Below are 23,657 nucleotides of genomic sequence, written 5' to 3' on the forward strand. Positions count from 1 at the left end.
AAACGAATGACGACGGCTAGATGGCTCCAAAATGACCCGTCCTTTTTCTCCGTCCATAATGCATGCGCCGGCACCAGGATTTGTGCAGTGCCGTTGACCGTTGCTCTCCCCCCCTCCCCGTCCTTCCCCTCTATTTTCCGACCTGGCGCCAATTTCTAGATATGATTAAATAGTTGAAGAAAGGAAAAAGAAAAAATCCGAAAAAGGAAATGACCGAGTCGCTCAGATAGTTTGAGTGTACGATGACAAGACACATACACTGCTAGAAGATCTCTCTCTCTGTCTCTCTCTCTCTCTCTTCTCTTTTCTCTCTTGACTTCTTCTGTATCGTTTCTTGCTTTCCCACTTGTCTCCGGCTTGATAAGGCCATCTCAATCAGTGACATCTCACGTGGATCCAAACCACCCCAGCCCAGCCGCGCCGTTCCCGATCCAGCTCGTCGCCTGGACCGGCGCCGTGCCGTCGAACCAGCTCTGGAGCTCACACTCAAAGCCGTCCGTGCCGGGGCCGAGGATGATGGAGGTGGAACCCGGCGAATTGTAAAAGGCCGCCACTGCCGCGACCGTGGTCGGGTCGTACTGGTTCGTCGATGGCGGCGGCGGCGGCTGCGCCGGCGCATTCAGGATCGAACTCGTGGTGTCAAAGGCGGCTGCCTGGACGAGCATGCCCATGCCGTTGTTTGGGCTGTAGGGGGGAGGCGCCTGGGAGTAAACCGGGGGCGAGAAGTGCTGGTGCAGCTCGGGGGGTAGATGTTGCTGCATTTGTGGTTGGTGTGTCGGTAGATGTTGGTGACGTTGCTGTTGCTGGACTTGGTGGTGCGGTTGCGGCTGGTGTTGCAGAAGATGATGTTGGGCCTGGTATGGTGATAGAATTTGATGGTGTTGGGCTTGGTGTTGCTGGTTGTGATGAAGTTGGGGCTGTTGTTGATGGGTTTTTATGAGTGGCGGGAGCGGGAATGGAGAGTTGTGTTGCTGATGGATTTGTTGCTGTTGCTGTATGCTCGGCGATGGACTCGGGGGAGGGAGGATGTTGTTGGATGCGTTACTGCTGCTGGTGCTGTTGTTTCTTGGTGGAATTGGTTTCGTCTCGTCCGTGGGGGTTGCCGGTGGGCCGGGGAGCTGATACTTGGGCGCGTCCGCACGTGGGCCTTTGGTAAAGTTGGGCGGTGTGGGATGTAGCGGTCGGAGTGTTCGATCGTTCTGATAATACTTTCGTCAGCCTTTCATTTTGAACAACAGCGGGTAATTTAAGAGGTTGAAACTTACGCCATCAGCCATACTGCCCTCGAGACTAAAGGCAGCGGCTTTGGGATCTCGCGAGAAGCGCTCCAGGGACTCTAACCAACGGGAGGCGAGGGGCCAAGTCTGCTTGGATTCGATGAGGATGGACATACACCGCTGGAGCATGTTCGGAGCCTGCGCAACGATGGCTTTGTCGGAACAAACTTGTCATGGTCAGCATGACGCAGTCACTTTCTTGGCTTCTGGGTACTCACTGTTCCGGTACTTAACCAGATAGGTCGAGAAAAGGCCACAGCTGTAGACGCAGAATGATGCCATCTGAGCTCCTACGCCCTCTTCAGAGGATCTGGCGCTGAATTGGGCATCGATTTGCTCGTATAGCTCTCGCACATTCCGGAAGAGGTCGTCCGACATGTTGGCAAAGAAAGCCCGGCGTTGGAAATCCTTCTCCTCTGTCTTGATAATGCTGTTCCAGTCAGTACTCGAAGACATGATAGGGCGAAAAGTAATGCTGCTTACTTCTCGAGGTACGCACGTCTCAGCACAATGTTGCAGAGTTTCGTTATCATGGTTACTCCAAGGTAGGCCTGAACACGTTAAACACTATTCTAATTGAACTATCGGTTTCGAGACCTACCAAATCTTCGCCGACGGACTTGTGTCCCTTGAGGAGAACAACACTCCATCGGTGATCTTGCGGAAGCTGCTGTTCCCAGCTTAGAATTTGCTTTGCTGTAATGGCGTATTCGCTTGTAGGGTCCCAAGGATTGGGGCTTTTCATCGTCGCCAATGCTCTGCGAGCGACTTTGCCCCAGTAGTAATGTGCTTGCATCAGACTCGCAAACAGAGACCGGGATGGTTGATGGATCAGTGAGGGGTTTCCGCGGGCTGGTGGTGTATCTTCAAGGGCAGCGCGCGATAACGGCTCGCGGCCGTAGGCGAAGTCTTCCTCGTTACTGGGGAGAAGAGCCGTGATGTCGTTTGCTGCGAGCGACACGGGGGAAAGGGCGCCGCAGTGGAGATTGTCCTGGCCTAAAATGATGTTAGCAAAAGCCTACTTGCATCTATTCACGGCTACAGACTGTGCAGCATCCACTATCTTGACTGTTAGCATAGCCCTCCCCTAGTTCTGTCGCTTCAACTCACCAAAGTTCTCCGTGCAGATTCTGCCCTGATAATCATTTCCCTCGTGGGACTATTCATCTTGTAGAACTCTTCGCGGTGCAGGTGCATCAAGACGGCCATCCTCGTGGCTATACCAATGTTGATCTAGCAAATGTTTAGCATTGGTCGTGACAATAATCCACTCGGGGAACTCACGTAGCTCCTGTTCCTCATACCACTGCCTTGCTGCGCTAGACTCAACAGGTAGAAGGCTTGGCATCTTTCCAGAGTAGGCTCTTGGTACAACTCGTTCAGCGCGAGGTTGCTGGCTCGTTCCATGAAGAAGTCGACTGCCTGCATCTCCCCCTGGTACCTCTGGGCCAGAGCTGGCGAGAAGCGAGCGGAGACGCTAAGGATGCTGAGCAGCAGAAAGACGCTGACAGATCGGTGGTCTCGCTGCAGCTGCTGGGGAAACAGCTCCTTCGGAATGAAGCCTAGCTGGAAATACTTGCGGGTGAACCCGTGGACGGCGTCAATGATCTCGGGAAGCGGCGGGAGAAACTCCCATTCGTCTGCGACTTTCCGGAGAGCTGGCGCGCCTGGGCCCCGAGGCACTTGCGCATCTGACGCGCTGCGTCGTGCCTTGTCGGCTTCTCGTTTGGCGGCCTTCTCGGCCCTCAAGCGAGGGTGCCGGTACTCGCGGTCGAGATCCGGCTGGCCTCGTTGAGGGAAGATGCTGCCATTGATTAGCTTCGAGACGGCATCACGGACGTTGTTCGGTGCTGACGGTACCATTCACTCGCTGGTATGCCCGCTTCCGCGCATGATTTACACGGCGGCTGTCCCTTGTCATGCACACATTTGCTCCTCATTCGGCGACATCTGGTACACGGTTTAGCTCGACAGTTCAGGATATGTCTGTCGTGCTGGCGGGCAGGACGAACCTCCGGCAGGCTATTGGAGACCTGCGCTTGATGGGTGGTTTTGGCCCATTCGGCTGCTGGGTAGCAGAGTCAAAGGCGCCGATGGACTCGCTTCTTACGCTCACATTGGAACTCATGTTGAACGTTGTGAAATTCGGCTTGGCTTCTTCATCAAGGTCTTTTTGTTTATCGGGTCGACTGCGCCCAGCCTCGCGGGTCTGCCGGTTGAGGGCCTGGGGGTGTCTGCAGGCAAATCAAAGGCAGACAAAGAGGCAGGTAGACCGAAGCTGCGGGGATGTGGAACTAGTTGACGACCGGTGGGAACGGGAGAACGGGAAACCTGGGGGTTGGACGCGAAGGATTCGTGGAGAACGGAGGCGGTTGATGAAGAAGCAAGCGAACCATAAGTCCCGGCAGTCGGGGTCGTTGGACGGGGCGTGGGGGCCAGGAGACGAATATAGGCAGAAGAGGGGAGGGAGGAGAGGAAGCGGTAAGATCAGGGTGTCCGGAGGTAGCGCCGGTTAATGACATTCCACGTCCAGATGCTCGTAAACGGATCCACGAGTGCGGGTATGTCCATCCAGGCGGTAATGTTCCTTTTTACAGATCCTTTTTGGCAGGTCTGGATTCAAATGAAGGCCCAAACAGTTAGGCTCTGCCCACGTCGGCCACCCCTGAAAGGTTCAAGCGTGGGATTAGAGTTTACCGGCTGCGAGCTCGAGGCGCGTTAGTGATCGGCACTCACTGGTGTCTGCCGTGGCTTCGATGGCGTGAAGCGGACCCTAAACCCGAAGGGCGACGGACGCCACGTTAATTTTTTTTGACAGAACCCTGTCTTTTTTTTTCGTTTTCTTTTTCCTTTTTCCCCCCCCTCACATCATCAGAGCGACGGGAGAGAGGGTCGACTTTTCTGCTTGATCCTGGAATGGACGCACGGCGTAAGGTATTGATTGAGCTGGGCGGCTGCGGCTGGCACAGGAGAGAAGGTCGGCTGGTGGATTCGGTGCCGCTTCGCCCACGTGCAAACGGAGCAATATCGAGAGAGATGCCAAGCTCTTGGACGGGGTGGACCATGCGTCTCCGTCTGTGAAGCACTGAAGCCGCACTCCTCTTTGAAGCTGCACAGACCAGGGTTGAGGGCTAGCACCAGGGGACGACCTGGTGGGATTCGGACGTTGTTGAGTGCAACCCACAAGACTCAGAAGTTTGAACGGCGAGATGGCCACTTGGAGCCAGACCGCCGATGGGGGTTGAGCTTGTTTTTCAGTTTCTGGGGACTCGGGAGCGTCTGATGTCGCGCGGCAGTGCGGGAAGTGAGGCAACCATTAGACTGACCAGTGGCCGTTGCTCTGGCACAATCTCTGGCGCAAGGACTAGGATAGGGCGTGGCGGGCGTAACAAGAAATGAAAAGAACGGCGGCCTCGTCAAGCCCTGCGAGTCAGTCTTGGACGAATGTTGATTGATTAAAGTCATGCAGATAGGCGGCAGATGGGAGAGGAGAGGAGAGTCCGAGGCAGAAAGTCTTGTCCCATGTCCGAATACAGGCACGGGACGTGGCAGGGAAGGAGAAGGAACCGCTGGATGGATCCCTCTCTGGCACTGCGGCGCAAGGTAAGGTAGCGTCAGATGGGGGCCAGGACCGGCATGTCCAGACTCCAAAACCGCGGATCAGGTCGCCATCCTCCCCTCATGTTTCCCTAATCTGCCGCAGAAACTTAGTTTAACCCAGCTCGTGCGGCGTGGGACGTGGCTGCGGATGTTTCGCACTCATCAATATGCAAGTGCGAGGGATGAGGAGGAATATCAGCGAGAATTCTTCTGGATACGATTGGCGCTAAGCGGCACGCGCTAGGGCCTGTCTGCACTTCGATCCGGCTACGATAGCCTCTTGGACCGGTCGAGCCGGTGTGGCATGCCAGCCGTCTTCCCCTGCAGGGACCGTACCTTTTGCAGCTCAAACGCAAACTCTCTTTCGTCGTCGCGTATCCGTACTACGTAGTAGTTCGCTTGACAATGATCCGACTGGGTTTGCAACTTTGCATGCAATACTGGCGTGATGGCCAATCTTGAGCTCCGGTTCTCGTGGAAAGTTCTGCCAGGACCCGTCTGTCATGATCCATGGCAATTCCGCGGGTGGCATCCTGGCCTTCATCCTTCACTTTCGGTCTCCGTGAGACCGCGTCTACCTTGCCTTTCCCTCCACCCAAGGGACATCCCATCAGGCCGGGCGCCGAAAGCATTTCTGGCCTGTATCCATTGGACGGGTCATTGGGTATCCATTCATCGCCGACTTGGCGTCTCTCACGTTCCCGGTCGCTCGGGATCCATCTGAATCAATTGCCGTGCCGTGAGACACTGACACGGATGGGGAAGAAAACAACTCTGGGCGGAAGGGTCCTCTGTGCGTCGCTTGAGCTTCCAGAGGTCTGTGAGATGTGGTCATGATAGGTTCGTTCGCGGGTAGCCGTCGATCCTGACCCAGCGCTGTGCGTGAGCTTATTTTTCGGTGTGACCAGAGAAGTTGTTTTCCTTTCCTTGTCTTTTTTGGGGGGGGGAAACATTGCAGAGCACACGCGTCTCCATAAGCAGTGAGCATTCCCGTTTCTAAGGAGAAAAACCCTCGAGCAGAAGATTAGACTGTGGTATCCGTGAAGCCCAGATCATCCTACGACGTTCAAGGACCGATGAGAGGAAGGGGCTACCTTACCCGGACTAAGCAGCAAGGGGTTCCTTACCTAAGCATTGCTCCCTGCAAAGCTGCGAGGAATGAGACAGGCTTCAAGAGCATCTACCGGTCCCTTAGTAGCGCAGTCTCGGCAATTACCTGCCCTTACGGATACATTCCATCTCCTCCTTCCCTTCCCCCAGTCTTCTCCTCCCCGCCTCATTCTACTGTCTCCTGTCACCTCACACTACACTACTTAGCGATAGTCTCATGACTGATGAAAATGCCTCACATTCGGCACTTCCCTTCTCGCTACCGCGTCTTGCTCAAACTCAGCCACAAGGGTTGCAACCCAGTTTCCAGTCCGTGCGCATAATGTGTGGCTAATGTCCCATCTGATCGAACCGCTTCCTCAACAACAACCAACGGGTTCGGGACCGCACGTTTGAATCTCTTCTCTACCGATTTCTTCCTGCCTACCTAGTATGTCATCGGTGATCTTTCGAATTTCTCAAAGCAGTGCTTGCTGAAGGTCCACTGTTCATTTTGCAGCAGCCTTCGTTTGATTCGTAACACCTGAGGTGCGCAAGTAAGATTGCACAACCCGATTGCCATAGTTCACATCCGTACACGACATAGTTTCAGTACCAACCTTACTTTGTCTTTTCTATCGAGATGACCAACGTGCCTTAACTTCTCATTTTGCTGCGGTATATCAACTACAGTCAACTCGGACCATAGCTCATTTCATCATCTCTGGGTACCCTGATCCCAAACTCATTTGGCTGAACCGGGCACAATCACAAGGAGTGACAGCCAGCTCATGACAGCGACATCTTGCACAAGGGGCATTTCGGGCAGGTCAAACTCCAAAGGGGATGCATCTACCCCAACCCTCGGTGCCTGGTACCCCGAAATGGAGGTTACCCCATACCCACTCGTGCCACTCTCCCCCAACGTCCAGCAGCTGCAGCAAGCACCACACGTTCTCGGGGATAGCTTGGCCATCTCGAAAAACCTGCATACGCTCAGACTGCGGCTGCTCCACGATCCAATCTCCCGCTCTCCCGAGAGGAGCGAGGCTTGGGTCGAAAATTCCACCCATCAACGCTCGTCGTTTGCCAATAGCTAAGCTTACTCGGATTGCGGGGAACGGGGTAGTGCCCTGCTTGCGATATGCCCCCTGCCCCGTTGGATCGCTGACCGACTGTGAACTGACGTTGGCCCCGTCACCACCCCGCATCCTCGCGAAAGAGGGAGGGCGAAAAGGTTGGAAGAAGCAAGTGAACCATGCTGAACCATGCGTTATGCCCTCGGAACCCACGAACCACGAGGGGCAAAGATGAGGAGACGAGCGGCATCGGCGTGCCGGTTGCGCGGCTCAACGCTCGTTCGGAGATAAGTTCGAGTAACGGGTCTTGAGTCGTGATTCGCTCACTATACTTATTTAACCTGCTCTCAGTGACCGTCTTGGAAGCGTGAAGGCAAGGGGACAGCAGCTTTGCGGACTCTGTGGTCGTTGCTCTTGACTCATGACTTGATATTGAAGCTTTGTCTGCCAAGATGAGAAACAGTCTCATTGCCGCCGCCCTCGGGGGGTTAATCTCCAACGCCTTCGCGGCCCCGACACAGACTGAACCCTTTCTCAGGCAGGTCGACAACCAGACGTGGATCATTGGCAACGATGTGTGGAACATGACCCAGGGACTCAAGTACGGCGTGAAGCTGTACTACAAGGATCGCGACCTCGTTGGAAATGCCGCCGGCCACTACGTGAGCTACAGTGCGTGATACCCTCACTTCGAATTGCACTCGCGTCAAAAAGTATCTCACCAAACGGACTAACACACACCTCAACAGACGGCGCCGCCAACGACATTGCCTGGTCCTCCGCCAGCATCGCCAAAAACGGCACCCACCAAGGCACGCCCTTCATCGACGTAAAGTTCACCGCCAACGACGGCGACTTCCACTGGGTCATCTTTCAAGGCCTCACCGGCGCCTACCAATACTTTGTCAACCGCAACCTGCCCACCCTGGGCGAGTTCCGCACCCTCTGGCGCCTCGACAATACCACGTTCCTCCGCGGCAAGACGGACCTGCACGACAAGGCGCTGCCGCCGCTGAGCGACTACCTGCCCGAGAACAAGGTCCAGGACGAGACCTGGCGCACGCCCGACGGCACGGGGTACATAACAAAATACGACTTTTCCGACTTCATCCGCACGCAAAAGTACTACGGCGTGTACGGCGACGAGTTCGGGAGCTGGTATATCAATGCCGGTAAGGACTACTACAACGGCAACCACCTGAAGCAGGAACTCATGGTACGTGTTTGTTTCCGTAAACAGGACCTCCATGGCATTGAGCTGACATTAAAAAAGGTCCACCGTGAGAGTGCCACCGGCGATGTCGTCCAGCTCAACATGGTCCACGGCACACATTTCCAAGTCTCCGCCGTCGACGTCTTCCCCGTCGGCAAGACGTGGGGTCCCTGGCTCTGGTACCTCGTACGTGACCGTTTCTCTTGCTACTTCTATTCCTCAACCCCCTTGAAAAAAACCTCCAGCAACCCTGACACTCCAGTCCCCAGAACGACGGCTCCGAATCCGACGCCGAGTCCCGCGCCGCCTCTGAATTCGCAGCCTGGCCCTACCTCTGGCTCGACGACGCAGCCTACCACGCCCGCGGCACCGTGAAAGGCAAACTCCTCCTCTCCGACGGCCGCCCCGCCGCCGGCGCCGCCGTCTTCCTCGGCGACAACCACCCCAACAAGACCGCCCTGGACATGGGCTCGGACTACTACTACACAACCTACGCCGACGCCACGGGCGCCTTTGCGATCCCGTACGTCCGCGCCGGTGCCGCCCAAGGCTACGCCCTCCAAGCCTGGTCCGCCGGCGCCGCCCTGGCGGACGTGACGACGCACATCATCTTCAACGACGTCCGCGTCTCCGACGCCCAGACCACGGACCTCGGCACCCTCAACTGGGCCGTCTCCAAGCGCACAAGGCTCTTCCAGGTAGGCGACTTTGATCGCACCTCCCTCGGCTTCGCCCACGGAGGCGACCCCTACTTTGGTCACGCCATCATCGCATCGTGCCCCGAGAACATTGTCTTCCGCGCGAGCCCGGGTGGCAGCGGCAGCAGCAGTAGCAGCGGCAGCAGCAGCAGCAATTGCTCCTCCAGCAAACCCTCCGACTGGTGCTACGGCCAGACCTACAAGGGAAACTACACAATCAGTTTCAAAATCGCCTCCGTCCCGGACCCGGTCCCCGAGCAAGCGAACCTCATCGTCTCCCTGGCGGGCTACTCGACGGGAGCCAGCAGCGTCGTCCTCGCCAACGGGCAGCAGGTCGGCAACCTCACCAGCGGCGCCGTCGGCGTCGATTCCACGTCGGGACTGCTAAACGACCCGTCCGTCTACCGCAGCGCCACCGCCGCGGGCGAGTGGCGCCTCTTTGAATTCCCTGTCCCGGGTGCGCTTCTGAAAAAGGGGGAGAACGAGGTCACGTTCCAGCTTATGCGCAACACGACGTGGCGGGGGTTTATTTGGGACAGCATTGTTCTGGAATGGTAGTTTCAATGCTGGGGAAAAAAAAAAAAAAAAAAAGGAGGCATAGTTCCTGCATATCAAGCATCAATATCCGTACATCTTATGAAACAAGATTCAATGAAGCATGCGGTATGTCACTTGAAAAGATTCAAACAAAACAAAATGGCATCTTTTAAAGAAAAGGTTGTTGTAAGTGACATCAATCAAAATCGTGAGGCAATGTGCCGATTCAACGGCCTTCGTGTGTTCGAAATCATACATCTAATTGTACTCCATCATACATTTACACTCGCGGTAAGTTCCCGTTGCGCCTTCAAACACCAACAGCATTCCACATCCCCAAACACGTAAACTTCGGCACACCAACTCCAGCATATGCAAACTAGGCATCAGCTGCAGGTGGAACGGCATCAGTCGACGTCTCCTCTACCTTCTTCTCTGGCTCCTCAGCAGGTGCCGTCTCTGTGGGCGCCGCAGTTTCCTCAATTTGTGTTGGTTCCGCTGCGGCAGGCGGGACAGGAACCGGCTCTGCCTCGGGGACTAGAACACTTTCGGGGGCCACCTCTGTCTGCTCATCCGCAGGCTTCTCAAGCTCAATCGGCGGCACTTTGGGTAGCGGCACCGGGCTGGCAATCTCGGGGAGTTCCGCCGGCTCCGGGTGCGGGGCCGCAGGCGGTTCGGGGAGTGGAGACTTGCTGATCTCGGCTTGGCGATCAAGCTCCGTCTCGAGGCCGGCGAGCAGATCCGGGCCGTCATCTTCTGGCACCATGGGAACTTCGGCGGGAGCTGGTGGGATCGACTCTGGTTCGGCGGCTGGAATCTCGACAATTGGAACCTCGACGGCCGGAACCGCGACGGCTGGAACCTCGACGGCTGAAACTTCGAGAAGTGGAACTTCGACTGCTGCTTCGGAGGGTTTCTCCACTGGAACGTCTGCCGGTGCCTCCTCCATCGCAACGTCTCCTGAGACCTCGACCGGAATCTCAACCGGGATCTCAACCGGGATCTCAACCAAAGGCGCAACTGGAGGTTCAATCGGAGGCTCGAGAAGTACTGCTGGTGCGGCAGTTAGCCCTTCAGCGAGTCCTTCGACGGGGACTTCAACTGGAATCTCTGGTGGAATATCGGCAGGCTCTACGATGGGAGGCTCCATAGGAGCTGGGGGTTCGAGCAAGGGAGCCGGAGATTTTACTGGTTCATCCGCTGGAGACTTCAATGGCGATTTCATTGGAGATTTCGCAGGGGATGGGACAGCTTCTGCGGGCTGTTCGGGCACAAGGGGTGCAAGCGGCATTTCCTCAACCACTGGTGCCGTGGGCTCGGTCTCGGGTACTGGAATTGGAAGAGGTGCCTCTGCGGTATCGGTTGATGGAACCAGAGGACTTTCTTCTTTCCTTTCTGGAATGTCCTCGGCGACAAGAGGCGCTGGCTCCTCAGCCGGGGGCGGCGGTGCATCGAAAGTTGAGGGAGCTTCCGAAAGCTCTGGAATCTCAGGGGCCTTGGGAGTTTCGGAGACGGGAGAGAGCTGAGGTTCCTCGGGAGCGTCGAGCATCATAGAGTCTTGCGCAGCCTCATTCGACGCCACTGTTTGATCGCCGCTTTCTAACCTGGTACCCGAAGCATCGGTGTCCGCAGTCGTTGCCAACGAAAAAGTTGATCTGGTCTCGGCCATTGGCGAGACAATGTCGCCCACCTTTTCGGCAGGCGGGAGTGCTGTCGACGCATCTTGAAGTTCCGTCGTGGTATCAGTGGGAGGAGGTAGGTGGTCAGGCACAGGCGAATCCATTGATCCATGAGGCGCCTGTGGAGAGGGCTCCTTGAGAGGCTCAGGCCCATCATTCATGGGCATATCAGCCTGCGCAGGCTCGCTCTTTGGCTCGGCTGCCGGCACTAAGGCTTCTGAAATGGATGAAAATTGGGCTGGTGGCTCCGTCGGGGATGGCAGGACGACATTCTTGAGAGGGCTGCCCTTGGGAGAGGAGTTCGCCAGGTGCATGGCGGGAGGAGCGAGGCTGATGGGGTTTGCCATGGGTGCAGCGCGTTTTGGCACGGGTGATTCGGGGTCGGTCAACTCTGCCGTTGCGTCAACAGTCGGTGTAGGCACAGATGGAGATGCGTCGGTCATTTCCTGGTCTTGACTATCCGTGTTTTCACCGTCGCGCGGCTCATCGTCACCATCCTCGCCGTCATCGCCATCATCATCGTCACCCTCGTCATCGTCGTTGTCAGCCATCTCGCTGTCGGGGTTGTTCGAGTCCTCCCGCTCTTGCTTGACAGCCTGGAAGCAAATCAGTCACATACTCTGTATACAAGGAACGCAGTAAACTTACAGGCTCTGCTCCATCCGCCCCCTCGACTTTGGGAGCTACGGGAACACCTTCTGGTGGTGGCGCAGCTACCGGTGCGCCAGACGCCGCCGACGCGGGCAAAGGGAGAACCTTCTTCTTGCGACCACGTCCAGGGCCAGGCTTGTTCTTCTTCTTGGGTGGCGGTGGTCTTCGGACGCGCTGCGGCGCTTGTTGCGCGGGATCAACAGCCGCGACGGCCACGACTGTCGTCGAGATGATTTCTCCCTCAACTGCCTGGCCCTCCTGCAGCGTGATCTCCTGGGTGTATGGATTCCCTGCAGCATCGACTCTTCGCACAGTAGCCTTGGTGACCGTCGCGCCGGGAACGTGGCTCGAGACGGTCTTGGACGAGATGGTCACCGTGCCTTTCCTGCGCTTGGCCAAGTGCGAAACGGGGGAGCCCTCCGAGTTGCGGTTGATCTGCTTCCACACCTTGATCTGGAACCCCTTGGTCTCCGCCTCGTCCTCCTTCTTCTCCACCTTCTCAGGCACAGCGTCGGCCTCGACCTCCTCCTCCTCCGTCGGCGCGGGCCTCTTGTAGAGGACGCCCGATCGCGCGGCGCGGAGCAGGTCCTGGCTGTGCTGGGGGAGGAGACCCGCGTCCTTGGGCATGCCCCAGGGAAGCTCGACGTCCCATCTGTCGTTCTTCTGCGTCGTCTCGGCGGGCGCTGGGGGTTCGACACTCACCCATTCCTGGCGCCATTGGCGTACGGGAAGACCTTCGAAGTCATCGTGTTCGGCGTATCCGCTACGATTCGCGCGACGAGTCTGCCAAGTTCAGTTGTTAGACTTGCATCCCATTGGTCGCACGGTAGACTCGAGCCAGTCAAAGTGTTCATTGAACCAGACTTACTCCTGGCGCCATTGTAAAAACGTGATTTCGAGGCGACGGGTGCGGTCACAGTATCCAAGAGGGGTCGCAGCTCGACTGATGCCAATTGATGAAGGAAGAGTCGCGCGCAGGGACGAAATTCTAGTCGAATCGCGACGATGGAACGCAAATTCGGAGGAAATTTTAACAATGAATTCAATGAAGCGGGTTAATTGCTAAGTGAGAATGCGATATGCACCTCCTAATTGGTAACAAGCGATGCGACGCGAGCGGACGCTATGTTGATTCGTGGATGAACAAGCTGAGAGCTGCAGCCGCAGAACGCTGGATTGGCTCCACAAAGAGACGCAGCCTCGTCGCGAACTCTAAAGGTAGCCAGCGCGCCATGGTCGCGCGCTTAGTCAGCTGCTTAGACTTGTCCGCCAAGCCAAATCATCGGTGAGACCTCGGTGTGGAAGCCATGGGGGTCCGCATTACAAGGGGATAGCGAACATAATTTCAAGTACCTTGGTTTTCATGTTCGGCCGGATACGCCTGATGAATTGAGCTAGATGAGGCAGTTCTTTCCTTGTTGAGTATGCATGTTGCTCCTATGTCGGTTCAAACACACGGCTGCATTATCAAGCTGGGCTAGACTATCATCCTCGGCGCATGCCGATGGCCTTCGACGGTGAGTCTAAGGACAGATTCACTTGACAGTGGAGACTTGAGGAAATCATCGCGTTTATCTGCCATAGTTGCCGTCAGAGATTGTGCGCAGGATATCCCGAACCCGGCTGTTCCGCCATCCACACTCCTTTCGTGGAGAGCATCAGGCTCCCGTCCTCCGAGGTTTGCGAGCCACAGTCAAACACTCGGGCCCTAAAAACAACGCCCTCAAACTTCACGCCGCGCCCGCCGTCAAGCCAAAGATTCCGTCAAGCAGTCACTCCATGCTCATGGATGAAAAGGGGCCCCAAGTCATTGAAACTCCATTGCCATGTCTATTTGCCTAAAAAGCCTTGGTTGGAAGAAAAAAAGACAGCACCCCAGAGAGGAGTGTTTTTCATTTAGGGATGTGTCGTCGCCGCATTCCCCGGGTTCCCTTCGGTAAAAGTTGAGAGAATTCTTGGCTCCTCGCCCCCTTTGATGGTCATACACCCTGGTCCCTCCACCGGTTTTTTGTGTTTCCTCCTCCCGTTTGAGTGTATAGTACAGAAAATCCGAGTCATCGTTTCGTTGGGCTCGCGATGTTATTAGGTTGACTTTTAAGCCCCTCCCTCGGTAGCCTCGTTCTTCAGTTAAAGCTATAGAGTATTTAAGTCAGTTTTAAGCCCTCCCGATAATATATCATGTGGAAAGAAGGGGCGGAGAAGACTTACCCTTGTTCCTTTTGCCTGACAATACCGCCCTTGTCGCCCTTTTGCTTGCCGGCGGCGCCGCCCTCGACCACTAACCGATCAAACTGGAAGAACTGGCTGACGACGGTTTGCCTCTGTTTCGTGCGCCATAAAGTTAGCCACTGGGATCTCACGCCTCTTGTCCACATCTCTCCCATCCTAGCAGCTCGGACAATCACTTCTCCACCGAGACGAGAGTGGGAGAAGGTGTCTGAGAAACCTAGGATTCCCCAAAGGCAAAGGTGGGAAAACACCAACCTTGAGCTTCTGGAGCTCGTCCAGCCCCTTCTGAATCAGCTCCTGCACCTGCCGCGGGTCCTCGACCTTTTGGTGCTCCCTGAACGCATCCCTCGTCCGCCGCTTCGCGTACTCGCGGAAGTTGTACGCCGCAAACTGGTCGCCGGTCTTCAACAGCTGGCGGTACTAAATTTCCCCAAACGAAAAAAAGAATGTCAGTAAAACCTTGTCTTCTTAACGAGCATACGAGAATTGAGACCAGTGTAGTCTTGGGCGCTGGATCATTCGGATTTGGTGTGAAAAACGGGGAAGCACCATGATGATGCATATGCATAAGTCTACTATGTACGCCGGGATCATGGGAAATTCTGTTGCTCAACGTACCAGAGACCGGGCCTGTTGCGGCGCATCGCCCTTGAGAGCTTGTATCGCCGTCGCCATCGTATGCGCCGGAGGATGTGCCGTCTGTAGAACTTATCGGTGATTTGAGCTCGTGAATGTCGTCGGGGAGTAGCAAGGAAAAAAAAAAAAGGTTAAGCTGGCTGAGGCAGTGAATGCGTAAGTGAATTACTTATTTCTCGGGGTTCGAGCGGAAGCGGACCTATGATGCAAATGCGGTTTCCTCCTCCCCTCGGCGTTTAGCTTAGCGGCCTTCGGCGCGCGGCATTTTACTAATCCGCCGCCGCCAACGTGCCGGAGGACCGATCTCGCCCTGTACCTCTGATTTTCGTCAACCCCGAAGTGAGAGGACCATTTACGCAACCCGAACTGTGAACTATTCAGGGAACACGTTTTCACGTTTTTCTAAGATCCAATGTGGAAGTTCTCATGCCAATGGGAAGGGACTTTACGTCTGGCTGTGCGTCCCATCCGTCTCATTCTGCACTAGAAAAGGTCCTTGCGATGCCACGGACATCGCGGATATATGGCTGAATCAACACATCGAATGACATGGTCCCCGTATTGTTTGTAAAGTACCTCTATTAATGCTTAATGATCTACAATGCTTTGCCCCGTGGTTCTGGTATCCTGACCCTGCAGCTAACCAGTTGTACACTGCGCGGCCACAAAAGGGGTGGGCAAAAATGTTCCGCGTCTTGATATGTGCTCGTGAGCACTATATATCTCATTTGTGTTTATGTTCTTGTGCCGAAAACGCCACGACTATGGCGCGGCCATTATTTGAAATTAGGGTAGGCTCATGAATAGCTTCTCCATCTCAGGGAAATTAGGTGTTCTGGTGTAGGTTGTTAGTGATCTATTCGCACATGGCTTCATCACAAAGAGGCTTGGTTTTTGCTTACCCCATGCCGGTGACAGGATCCCATCCCGCGACTGCAGAAAACCCCTTGGTGCCACAGCCCGGATTGTCGCCATTGGTTACGTCGTTGAGAATCTCAGGGTGCGCGTAGAGCGTTGGGTTGATGAAGCCAACGGGCTTCTTGCCTGCCTCGATGCGCTTTTCGTTGATCATATTGACAATGGACCCAACAACAGGAGCCGATGCTACGAATGAGTTAGTAATGTGGAAGAGACGATGTTTCCAATGATTGAGCGACTTACCTGAGGTGCCGAAGGACAACGAGAACTTGCCGTTGACAGCAGTCACATAGTTGGCGCCATTAGCAGCAATGTCAGGGAAACCTCGCACCGTCTTGGAATTGTTGTACCGGTCTGCACCGTACGGCGGCGCGTTCTTGGCGTAGTACTGCTCCATCATCTTCTTTTGGTAATCGGGAACCGCAAAGACGTTGGAGAATCCTCCTCCGGAGAAAATGGCCTTTTGGCAGGCGCTCTCCGGGGTGTGGACAGTAGATCCCTCCAGGATCTGAGTAGCACCAACAGACGTGACCCAAGGGCAGCCGCCAGGGAAAGAAGGGTTGAAGATTCCCTGCTTGCCCTCATTGTATGCACCAGTCTGGGTGTCGATGCATTGCTGGCCGTTGCCGGCGACACCAGAGTCACCAGAGGAGTAAAGTACTGTGACGCCCGCGAGGCCGAGCTTCATGTACTCAGCACACTGGCGCTCAACGTACTTGCGACCGAGATCTGCCTCATTGAATCCGTAACTCGTAGAAATGACATTCACCGCTGGGGCTGATCCGCAAACCTTGTTGCTGTATTGTCCGTCAATGTTAGGATCCTTGGAACCACCTCCTCGGAAGGTGCAGTAGCTGCCGTCAATGGCGTCGAGGAAGTTGTTGAAGCTAGCACCCTGGCTGAGATCGCCGACCTGGTACAAAGTTGTTGTCTGAGGGTGGATCAGGGCCATGGCGAATTCTAAATCGAGCGCAGACTCGCCGTTGAAGCGGAAACTCTGGTTTGTCGTCTGCACCACGGCGTTTCCGACCAGACTGACAATGGGACCCTGACCTTTCGCACGAGGCTCAAACTCGTTGAAGTACATGTCTAGATCCGACTGAAGGAAAGCTTGCGGTGTGTACTCTACGATGCCGAGGGTGTTGTTGGATGCCTTGAGCGACCCGGGAGGGGTTGCGTAGAGCGCCCGCAGGCAATCCGGGGTGATCATGGAGTCGCATTGGTTGAGATCCATGAGAGCGTTCATGACAACTGCACCCTGCTTGGGTCCGAAGCCACTGTCTGGGTTACCCTGAATGGCGGGGTTCTTGCCGCCAGTAGCAACGTCTCGCTTGGCAAGAAGTTCGCGCTTTCTGAGTTGCCGCTTCTTCAATTCTTCGATGTGGTGCTCTTCCAGATCATGCTTGGTGTTCTTCCTTTGCTCCCCGATACGCTGGTCAAAGTGGACTGTCGGCGTGATCATGTCGATGTGTTGGACCAGATGCTCCGGAACGTGATACTTGTCGCAGGCGACATGGTTGTGACCTTGTTCGTGCTTGTACATGTGGTACTCGGTCTTCAAGAGCCGCTCAACCTCGCCTACCGTGCCGTTGAACTGGATCCAGTTGCGACCTCTGGTGAGCTCGACACGATTCCGGTGGATCCCCTCGCTTTCAAGCCATTGCATGACCAGAGCGATGGACTCTTGCGTCGGCGCAAACATATTTGCGATTTCATCGTGGGTCCAATGTTTGCCGTAATTGAGCGAGTCGGGGTGTGCCACATCGTTCATGAACTCGTTTGCACGGTCTAAGTTTGATTGAGCAAGACCGATCCGAACTGGCAGCCTGGCCATAGTGTGTAGTCGGCGGTTCTTGACCCATTCTCTTCGTGCGGGATGCCTCTCCTCGTGCACGACGTGGCTGTGCGACCGTGTCACCGGGTTTGCAATGGTCACCGCCGCAAGGGCGGTGAAAAGGGTGGCTACAGCGCTCAGCTTCATCGTGTTCTTTGGGTCGTTTTCGTCTTCAAAAGTCTTCCTCTCTCACACACACTCTCTCACAACGAATCGAACCTAAGTCAGAAGAACCGAGCGACATGGCTGGCTATTTGTTGATATTTTAGTAGCTGTCGTCCAGTCATGACGAACCCCATTGACGCAAGGTCGCAGCTCCAGACCTGACGAATGCGAAACCGGTTTCAATGGGATCCTGTGGGCTGTTTGTCTGGTGGTGACAATCCAAAACAACCACTTGGGTGAACGGCAGCCTGAGCGCATGGGATCCTGTGGCAAAGATGGGAACACCTCTAACAAGTGCAGTTTCTTAACCCCCCGGACCCCGGTTCGAGGAATCTCTTCGCGGCTCGCCAGGCTGTTCGCATATCGGGAAGTCGCGTGCAAGTTTGATCAACAAGCCGATAGCCGAAGGTTAAGCTTTGAGGCGCGAGGTACTCCAAACAATCGTCTCATCTAGGTGCGGACCACCCCGAGAGGATATATTCTAGGCGTTTGCTAAACAAACATGATTCGCGGCTGATTCGTGCTGGTCATGCGAGACGAATGATCAAGCTTCACGGGTCCTTCTGCTCAAGATGGACCTGGTTCCGATGCAATTCCTTAAATGACTCGAGAGGCGAAGAGAAGGGGAGAATAAAAAGTTTGGATAAGGTCAATTGAAGGCTCGAGCCGCCGTCTGGTCTCGAGTGAAGGAAAGATGAAACGCTCTCAGGTATGAGACGATTTGGCGTCGATGTACGGCTGCATAGTCAGCTTGTGTAGCAACCGTTGCTCGTTGATGATCTCCCACAACTCTTCAGTATCCTGCTCAGCCTCTTCGTCCCTGACACATTGCTGTGCATGAGACTGTTGGAACGAGAGGATGGCCGCCTCGAGTGCATCATCAGGCAAGCCAAAGCCATTGAGCATCTTGCCAAATCTCGTCTCTTGTTCGAGACTCGTATTAAGTTGAGACGTGAAGGTGAATTGCCGCTCGGTCTGGGTGGGCTTGACAACTGCAACAGGTTTTGTGGTTCGAGGGGCGTGTAGCAATGGCGGAAACACCAAGTTCGTCACAGAGGCATTGAGGTCTGTCAGCTCTGTGGGGTGTCCGTTTTCGGCCAGCTGCCATTGCAAGATTTTGCCTTTTGTGTGACCGGATAAGATTATTGTGCCATCATGGTTCGGTGCCAAGCACAAAGCCGAGCCAGCATCTTCATCAGCGACTCCAATCGGTGAACTGACTTGAACGACAGTCGACGATGATTCAGTGCTATTCGGACCAATGAGTGGCTTTTCTCCGAAGAGCTCTATGAGGTAGACAGCCCTGTCCTCAGATGAAACAAAGACGGCACGAGCGCATGGATCCATGGAAACGCACAGCGGAGCCGTGGGGAACAATAGCGTACGCAGAACATCGCCCGTTTGATAGTTCCAGATGATGCAGGTCTTGTCTTTGCTAGAAGAGACGCAAATGCTGGTTTCCGAGTTGACACTGCCGCTGACAGCGAGCGATGTGATGGCAGCCCTGTGGTTGGAGAGCGTGCGGTCTGGCTGGCTCTCAACTGAAGCATCCAGCTCCAACAGACGGGACAGCGTCCAAACATGAATGTTAGAGTCTTCGGAGCCTGTGAGAACATGATAGGGCGTGACGGCCAGACACGAAACGGCCTGGACGTGGCAAGGTGGTGTGACCAGCTGGCGACCAGTGCATGTCTGTTGTGTTGTTAGCCACACAGGATTGGAATTCCACGCGGGACCAGAGAAAGTTTACCTCCCACAAGATCAACCTGCCTTCGGAGGTCCCTAACGCCAAGACATCACCAATCAACGCCAAGCTCCGAATGCGTTCTGGGAAGGTGATGGTCGTTTCTTGGATGCCCCGGGACCTCGAGTAGACATGAACCTGTGACTTTTCGTGCTGAGCGGCAAAGACATGCGAGTCACTGACAGCCAAGCAGTTGGCCGAGGTGGCACTTTTCTTCAGAGTTGACTTGACCGTGTAGCTGGGGCTGAGAGAGTGGGCGTAGATGCCAATATCCTTGGACACGGCCGTGTTTGCTGCAATAGGCGGGCCGCAGATGCAGGAGTAGAATTCCTCCGATAACATGGTGGGGGAGAGCGACAACGAGGCGGGATACGGACGGTGGTGAAGGCCAGACAGGCCGTGGTCTCGTCGGAACTTGGGGCTACGGAGGCTATCCGAGAGCGGCTCTGACTCCGGAGTCTCGGGTGAGAGGACGTAAGGGGTGAAGTAGGCCAGGCGAATCGCGACGGCAGGGTTCGAGAATAGAAGCCGACGTTACCTGGAGCCACGCGGTGACCAAGACTCAGTCCTCGTGCTCGGAACGTGAATCAGTGCCACGAGCTTGCGAGATGGATGTGGCGTTAATCCGTCGAGGCGGGCTATTCCAGTCTTTGAAACCACGTTGGAGGGCTTGCTGCCGGACTCAGATCTCTTCAGGTCGTCGAGGGGCGATCGCAAGAGGCAAAGCTAGAGCCAAGACGAGAGCGAGAAAGTACAGGGCCAATGGCTCGTGCTGGGTACAGATAAGAATTTCTTATTCGGGTCGGCGATGACACGCTGGTGTGCTCGCAACGTTGAGACCGTAAACCAAAAAAAAACCCTGAACTTGGAAAAGTTGATATTGAGGTTGAGCGTGAAGTGTGATGAGGCTGAAGGGCCGGCTAGATGTCACACCCGGAAGGACGATGAAAAAATTCGAATCCACTTTTCCCGAGGTGCGTTATCGATAAGGTAGCACTGGAACCTGCCTGGGTTGAGGTCGCTAAGGACCATGGGGCCTTTGGCAGCGCAGTCAGCAGCGAGAAAAGACGCTAACAGCCGATGGCCGCTAGAAGATGCCTTGTGTAGGCGCCACTGAGGGGTTCGGCCTGTAGTTTGCCTATAATTCAGCCACTAGGTCACCCTTACAGTAGAGTGGGTGCTCTAGGAACGCGAGTTGTTCTCCCTAGAAACACTAACAACGGTCACCACGCTTGCCACGCTGTCTGAGGTGGCACAAGGGACGGGCGCAGGGGCGGCATCAACTTGGCAGGAGCAGCTCCCTTACTTCCTGCACCTCACAACTTTGCAACATCGCCAAACGACTTACAGCCAACGAAACGACGACACCATACCAACTTGGCCAACCGTCAATGCCATGTTTTTTCCACAAGACATGTTTCTACCTACTTCCTCCTCTCTGCCTTAGCGCACGCCACCAGACCCGTCTCAGATTTCACTCTCTACTGTCTTGATTCGCTAATCTCCTTCAGTTCCGCCGTTCAACCTTGGCTTCGTGGCTTCGTGGCTTCTAGCGGGAGTCTGGACAAGCCTTTGCTTTCATAAGACGCCACGCTGCCAACGGGCAACGGCACGACTTTGAGCTTCCTCTTGTCTTACATCCTCGATACCGCCTCAGCCACATCTCCTCGTATCACTCACCGCTACGGGGCCAGGTCTTTCTTATTCATCAAAATGATCGCCGGCTATCTAATCAGCTCTGGCTCTGGCTCTGTGCTCTGGGTCTCGGGCATCCGTCTGACGTGACGCCCCGGCTGCATCTGCCGTCTTCATCCATGATACAATCACAATTCATCTGCAGCTCGCCAACAGGAGGCCTGCAAGTGCAGCCTCTTGAGTCCTGATTGTTGGGGTCCTTGGGGATCGAGGTATCCCGCAATATAACACGGATGCACAGGCTTTCAGCCGTCGCCTTGCACGTGTCTGTGCTCGGTCCTGATTCACTGATTCAATAAGCCGGTAATCTTCAGAGTACGGGTACCTTACCTGCCTTAGTCTACACAGCGACGACATCACCGACGGCGGCCCTTCTGGCATTTGAGACGAGACGAGGGCAAGGGAGCCTGCGGGCCCATCGCGTCCCTCTCGATCCTCTTGGCTGGTAGATGACGATTGACCAAAGCAGGTCATCAACCCGTCACAAGATTGCCAGCCGCCTTTCGACTCTTTGGCTGCTCCATCCAGAAGCGCGTACGTAGTCGCGATCTCTCGAGTTGGTTGGCTCTGGGCCGTCAATTTTAAATACGTCCAGGGACGGCTTGCTGGCTCACATGCCCTTGTATGTGCAGGCCCAACCCATGCATGCTACCCTGAACAGCCGGGGGAGGGTACGAATCGGTGTCGCATTTCATTCCAATCATGACCTCCCGGGGCCCTGTCTGCCCAAGAGCCGGAGGAGCAGCAAGCATGGGATGCGACGACAAATTACAGCATTGTGCAGACTGCGCAACGCATGCGACCTGCGAAGGCGGCAGATGGCATGCGATGCGACCTCTCAATTTCACCCCCAACTCTCAGACATTCCAGCAAGCGGCGTACTACGGATATGTAGGAATCAGATCGCCGTCTTCCTGGCTTACATAGTGCGATGCCAGGGAATTGATCCTCTCGTCACCCCATCACGATTTTCCGCACTGCTGCTCTGCTGCGCCGCCCCTCAATCTCCTGTTGATCTCGGTAGGGCCATTCAATCCGGAAGGGGAAACAAAAAAGGCAAGCCGAGAGATGACTCCCGATCCAACTCGCCACACACGCACACACGCACACACACACACACACACACACACACACACACACACACATTCATCACTCACATATCCGTACGCACACAAAAACATGCGCAGACACACTACACCGTCCAGGTCCGAGCAAGCCGTGCCGATACAGGGCTGCCAGCTGCCGCAACGGTCACTTTGTTAGGATTTGGTGCTCGCCAACAATGTCATTCGATAGAATGTCAATGGAGGACGACACAGAGCCGCAAGCTTCTTAAGCAAATGTCAGGACCGCTCGTGCTGCGGTTTGCATAGCAAGCTGCTGTACCTGCGACGATCCTGTGCGTGCCGCCGCACACGGCCTGCCTACACATGCGGGTACAAGATGCAGGCTGCAGACGCAGCAGTACAGAGTACAGACGCCTCGGCCGCCTGCCCAGGATCTGATCCGCCGTGTTGGTCGTTGGTCGTTGGCTGTTGGATTCACGTCTGTTTCTTTCACGGACCGTTTGCTTCGATCCCTCGGAACTCGATTTTGGTGATCGATTCTTCTGTGTTATCATTCACCATGACACCAACGGTTAATTACAAAGGCCCCCAATACAACGTGGTGGATATTATCTGCGGAGTTAACAACTCGTTCGAGGAGAAAACTTTTTCAACCTCCATCTCGCTGCCCTTTAAACCTCCATCGTACAGGTCCCAGTGGACACGGCCATGTGTCATGAACACGCACTCGGGTCGGGACACTCTATGACAGTTCACAGCCCCAGCAGGCTTCCTTCAGATGCCAGTGGGCAACCCACCTTCCAAGCTTCGACGCCAAATAGGACCATTATTGATTGCTTCTGCAACCGTGTGGCCGCGAACCGCCGTATGTAGCGCAGATATGCACAGAGGGCCCACTACAAGCGTGGCATTATTGAAGGCACAAGAGGCCCTCACTTACATCCGCCCATATTGCTTTTTCCTCGTCTTCTTTTCGACAGCCCAAAGGTACCTACGAATGCACAATAACAGTTCGTTCGGTGGACCGGAAATCGGGGGCATGATGCCTGCCGCTTCTCGCTCGCTTCTCGACGCTAAGAAGTCTGCTGCCCCTGACCCGGCCTTTCCTAGATGTCTCCATCCCGTGAGCTCCGGTGTCCCGTTGGGCTGGTTCCCTCTGCCTCGCGAGAAGAGCCAGTTTTTACACTGTCCGGGGCGCGCAGATGAGAGAGTAGACGGCACGGGTACTATGCTGTGGCTCGCAAGTTTTGCAGACCCCGGAAGAGAAAAGGAAAGAGCGCAAAAGCCAAGGGACGGCCTTGGCTACCAATCTGTACACACACACCACGCATGCACAGTTGAGGTGCAGACGACGCAAGGGCGAAAAGCCCATGCCTGGCGAACTTGTGTCTCACTCTTACAATGGCAGCATTCCTGTCTACCAACACCTACGGACCTATGGTCTACAGAGTACTTTAGTTTCCCTCCATGTTGGTTGTCTGAGATGCCGCAGCAAGCCCGGCGGAGTGTATCGCAGCTATATTGATTGTTGTCGGAGCTGTGGTCC

General features: G+C 55.3%; 6 protein-coding genes across 6 annotated transcripts; 1 reads left to right on the top strand and 5 right to left on the bottom strand.

Annotated features, from left to right (window-relative positions):
• Window positions 1-386: 386 nt before the first annotated feature.
• CORC01_04936 (uncharacterized protein) lies at window positions 387-3,405 on the bottom strand (the record flags this gene model as incomplete). The annotated part of the gene is made up of 9 exons (XM_022616583.1): window positions 387-1,199; window positions 1,266-1,444; window positions 1,496-1,707; window positions 1,761-1,828; window positions 1,879-2,273; window positions 2,324-2,336; window positions 2,388-2,510; window positions 2,562-3,081; window positions 3,290-3,405. The coding sequence occupies 9 exons, from the start codon at window positions 3,403-3,405 to the stop codon at window positions 387-389; spliced, it is 2,439 nt and encodes an 812-aa protein (XP_022476945.1).
• A 4,092-nt stretch (window positions 3,406-7,497) lies between these two features.
• CORC01_04937 (rhamnogalacturonate lyase) lies at window positions 7,498-9,514 on the top strand (the record flags this gene model as incomplete). Its single annotated transcript, XM_022616584.1, has 4 exons — window positions 7,498-7,717; window positions 7,795-8,261; window positions 8,319-8,444; window positions 8,528-9,514. 4 exons carry the CDS (start codon window positions 7,498-7,500, stop codon window positions 9,512-9,514), a joined length of 1,800 nt encoding a protein of 599 aa, XP_022476946.1.
• Window positions 9,515-9,872: 358 nt separating this feature from the next.
• CORC01_04938 (uncharacterized protein) lies at window positions 9,873-12,703 on the bottom strand (the record flags this gene model as incomplete). Its single annotated transcript, XM_022616585.1, has 3 exons — window positions 9,873-11,768; window positions 11,821-12,606; window positions 12,692-12,703. 3 exons carry the CDS (start codon window positions 12,701-12,703, stop codon window positions 9,873-9,875), a joined length of 2,694 nt encoding a protein of 897 aa, XP_022476947.1.
• Window positions 12,704-13,946: 1,243 nt separating this feature from the next.
• Window positions 13,947-14,727, bottom strand: CORC01_04939 (complex 1 protein; the record flags this gene model as incomplete). Its single annotated transcript, XM_022616586.1, has 4 exons — window positions 13,947-13,956; window positions 14,032-14,144; window positions 14,308-14,472; window positions 14,671-14,727. 4 exons carry the CDS (start codon window positions 14,725-14,727, stop codon window positions 13,947-13,949), a joined length of 345 nt encoding a protein of 114 aa, XP_022476948.1.
• Window positions 14,728-15,474: 747 nt separating this feature from the next.
• On the bottom strand, window positions 15,475-17,587 carry CORC01_04940 (Pro-kumamolisin; the record flags this gene model as incomplete). The annotated part of the gene is made up of 3 exons (XM_022616587.1): window positions 15,475-15,523; window positions 15,591-15,792; window positions 15,850-17,587. The coding sequence occupies 3 exons, from the start codon at window positions 17,585-17,587 to the stop codon at window positions 15,475-15,477; spliced, it is 1,989 nt and encodes a 662-aa protein (XP_022476949.1).
• A 723-nt stretch (window positions 17,588-18,310) lies between these two features.
• On the bottom strand, window positions 18,311-19,691 carry CORC01_04941 (WD domain-containing protein; the record flags this gene model as incomplete). Its single annotated transcript, XM_022616588.1, has 2 exons — window positions 18,311-19,297; window positions 19,356-19,691. 2 exons carry the CDS (start codon window positions 19,689-19,691, stop codon window positions 18,311-18,313), a joined length of 1,323 nt encoding a protein of 440 aa, XP_022476950.1.
• Between the last annotated feature and the right edge of the window lie 3,966 nt (window positions 19,692-23,657).

Source organism: Colletotrichum orchidophilum (genome assembly GCF_001831195.1).
Source record: "Colletotrichum orchidophilum strain IMI 309357 chromosome Unknown Scaffold_33.1, whole genome shotgun sequence".
Classification (NCBI taxonomy): domain Eukaryota; kingdom Fungi; phylum Ascomycota; class Sordariomycetes; order Glomerellales; family Glomerellaceae; genus Colletotrichum; species Colletotrichum orchidophilum.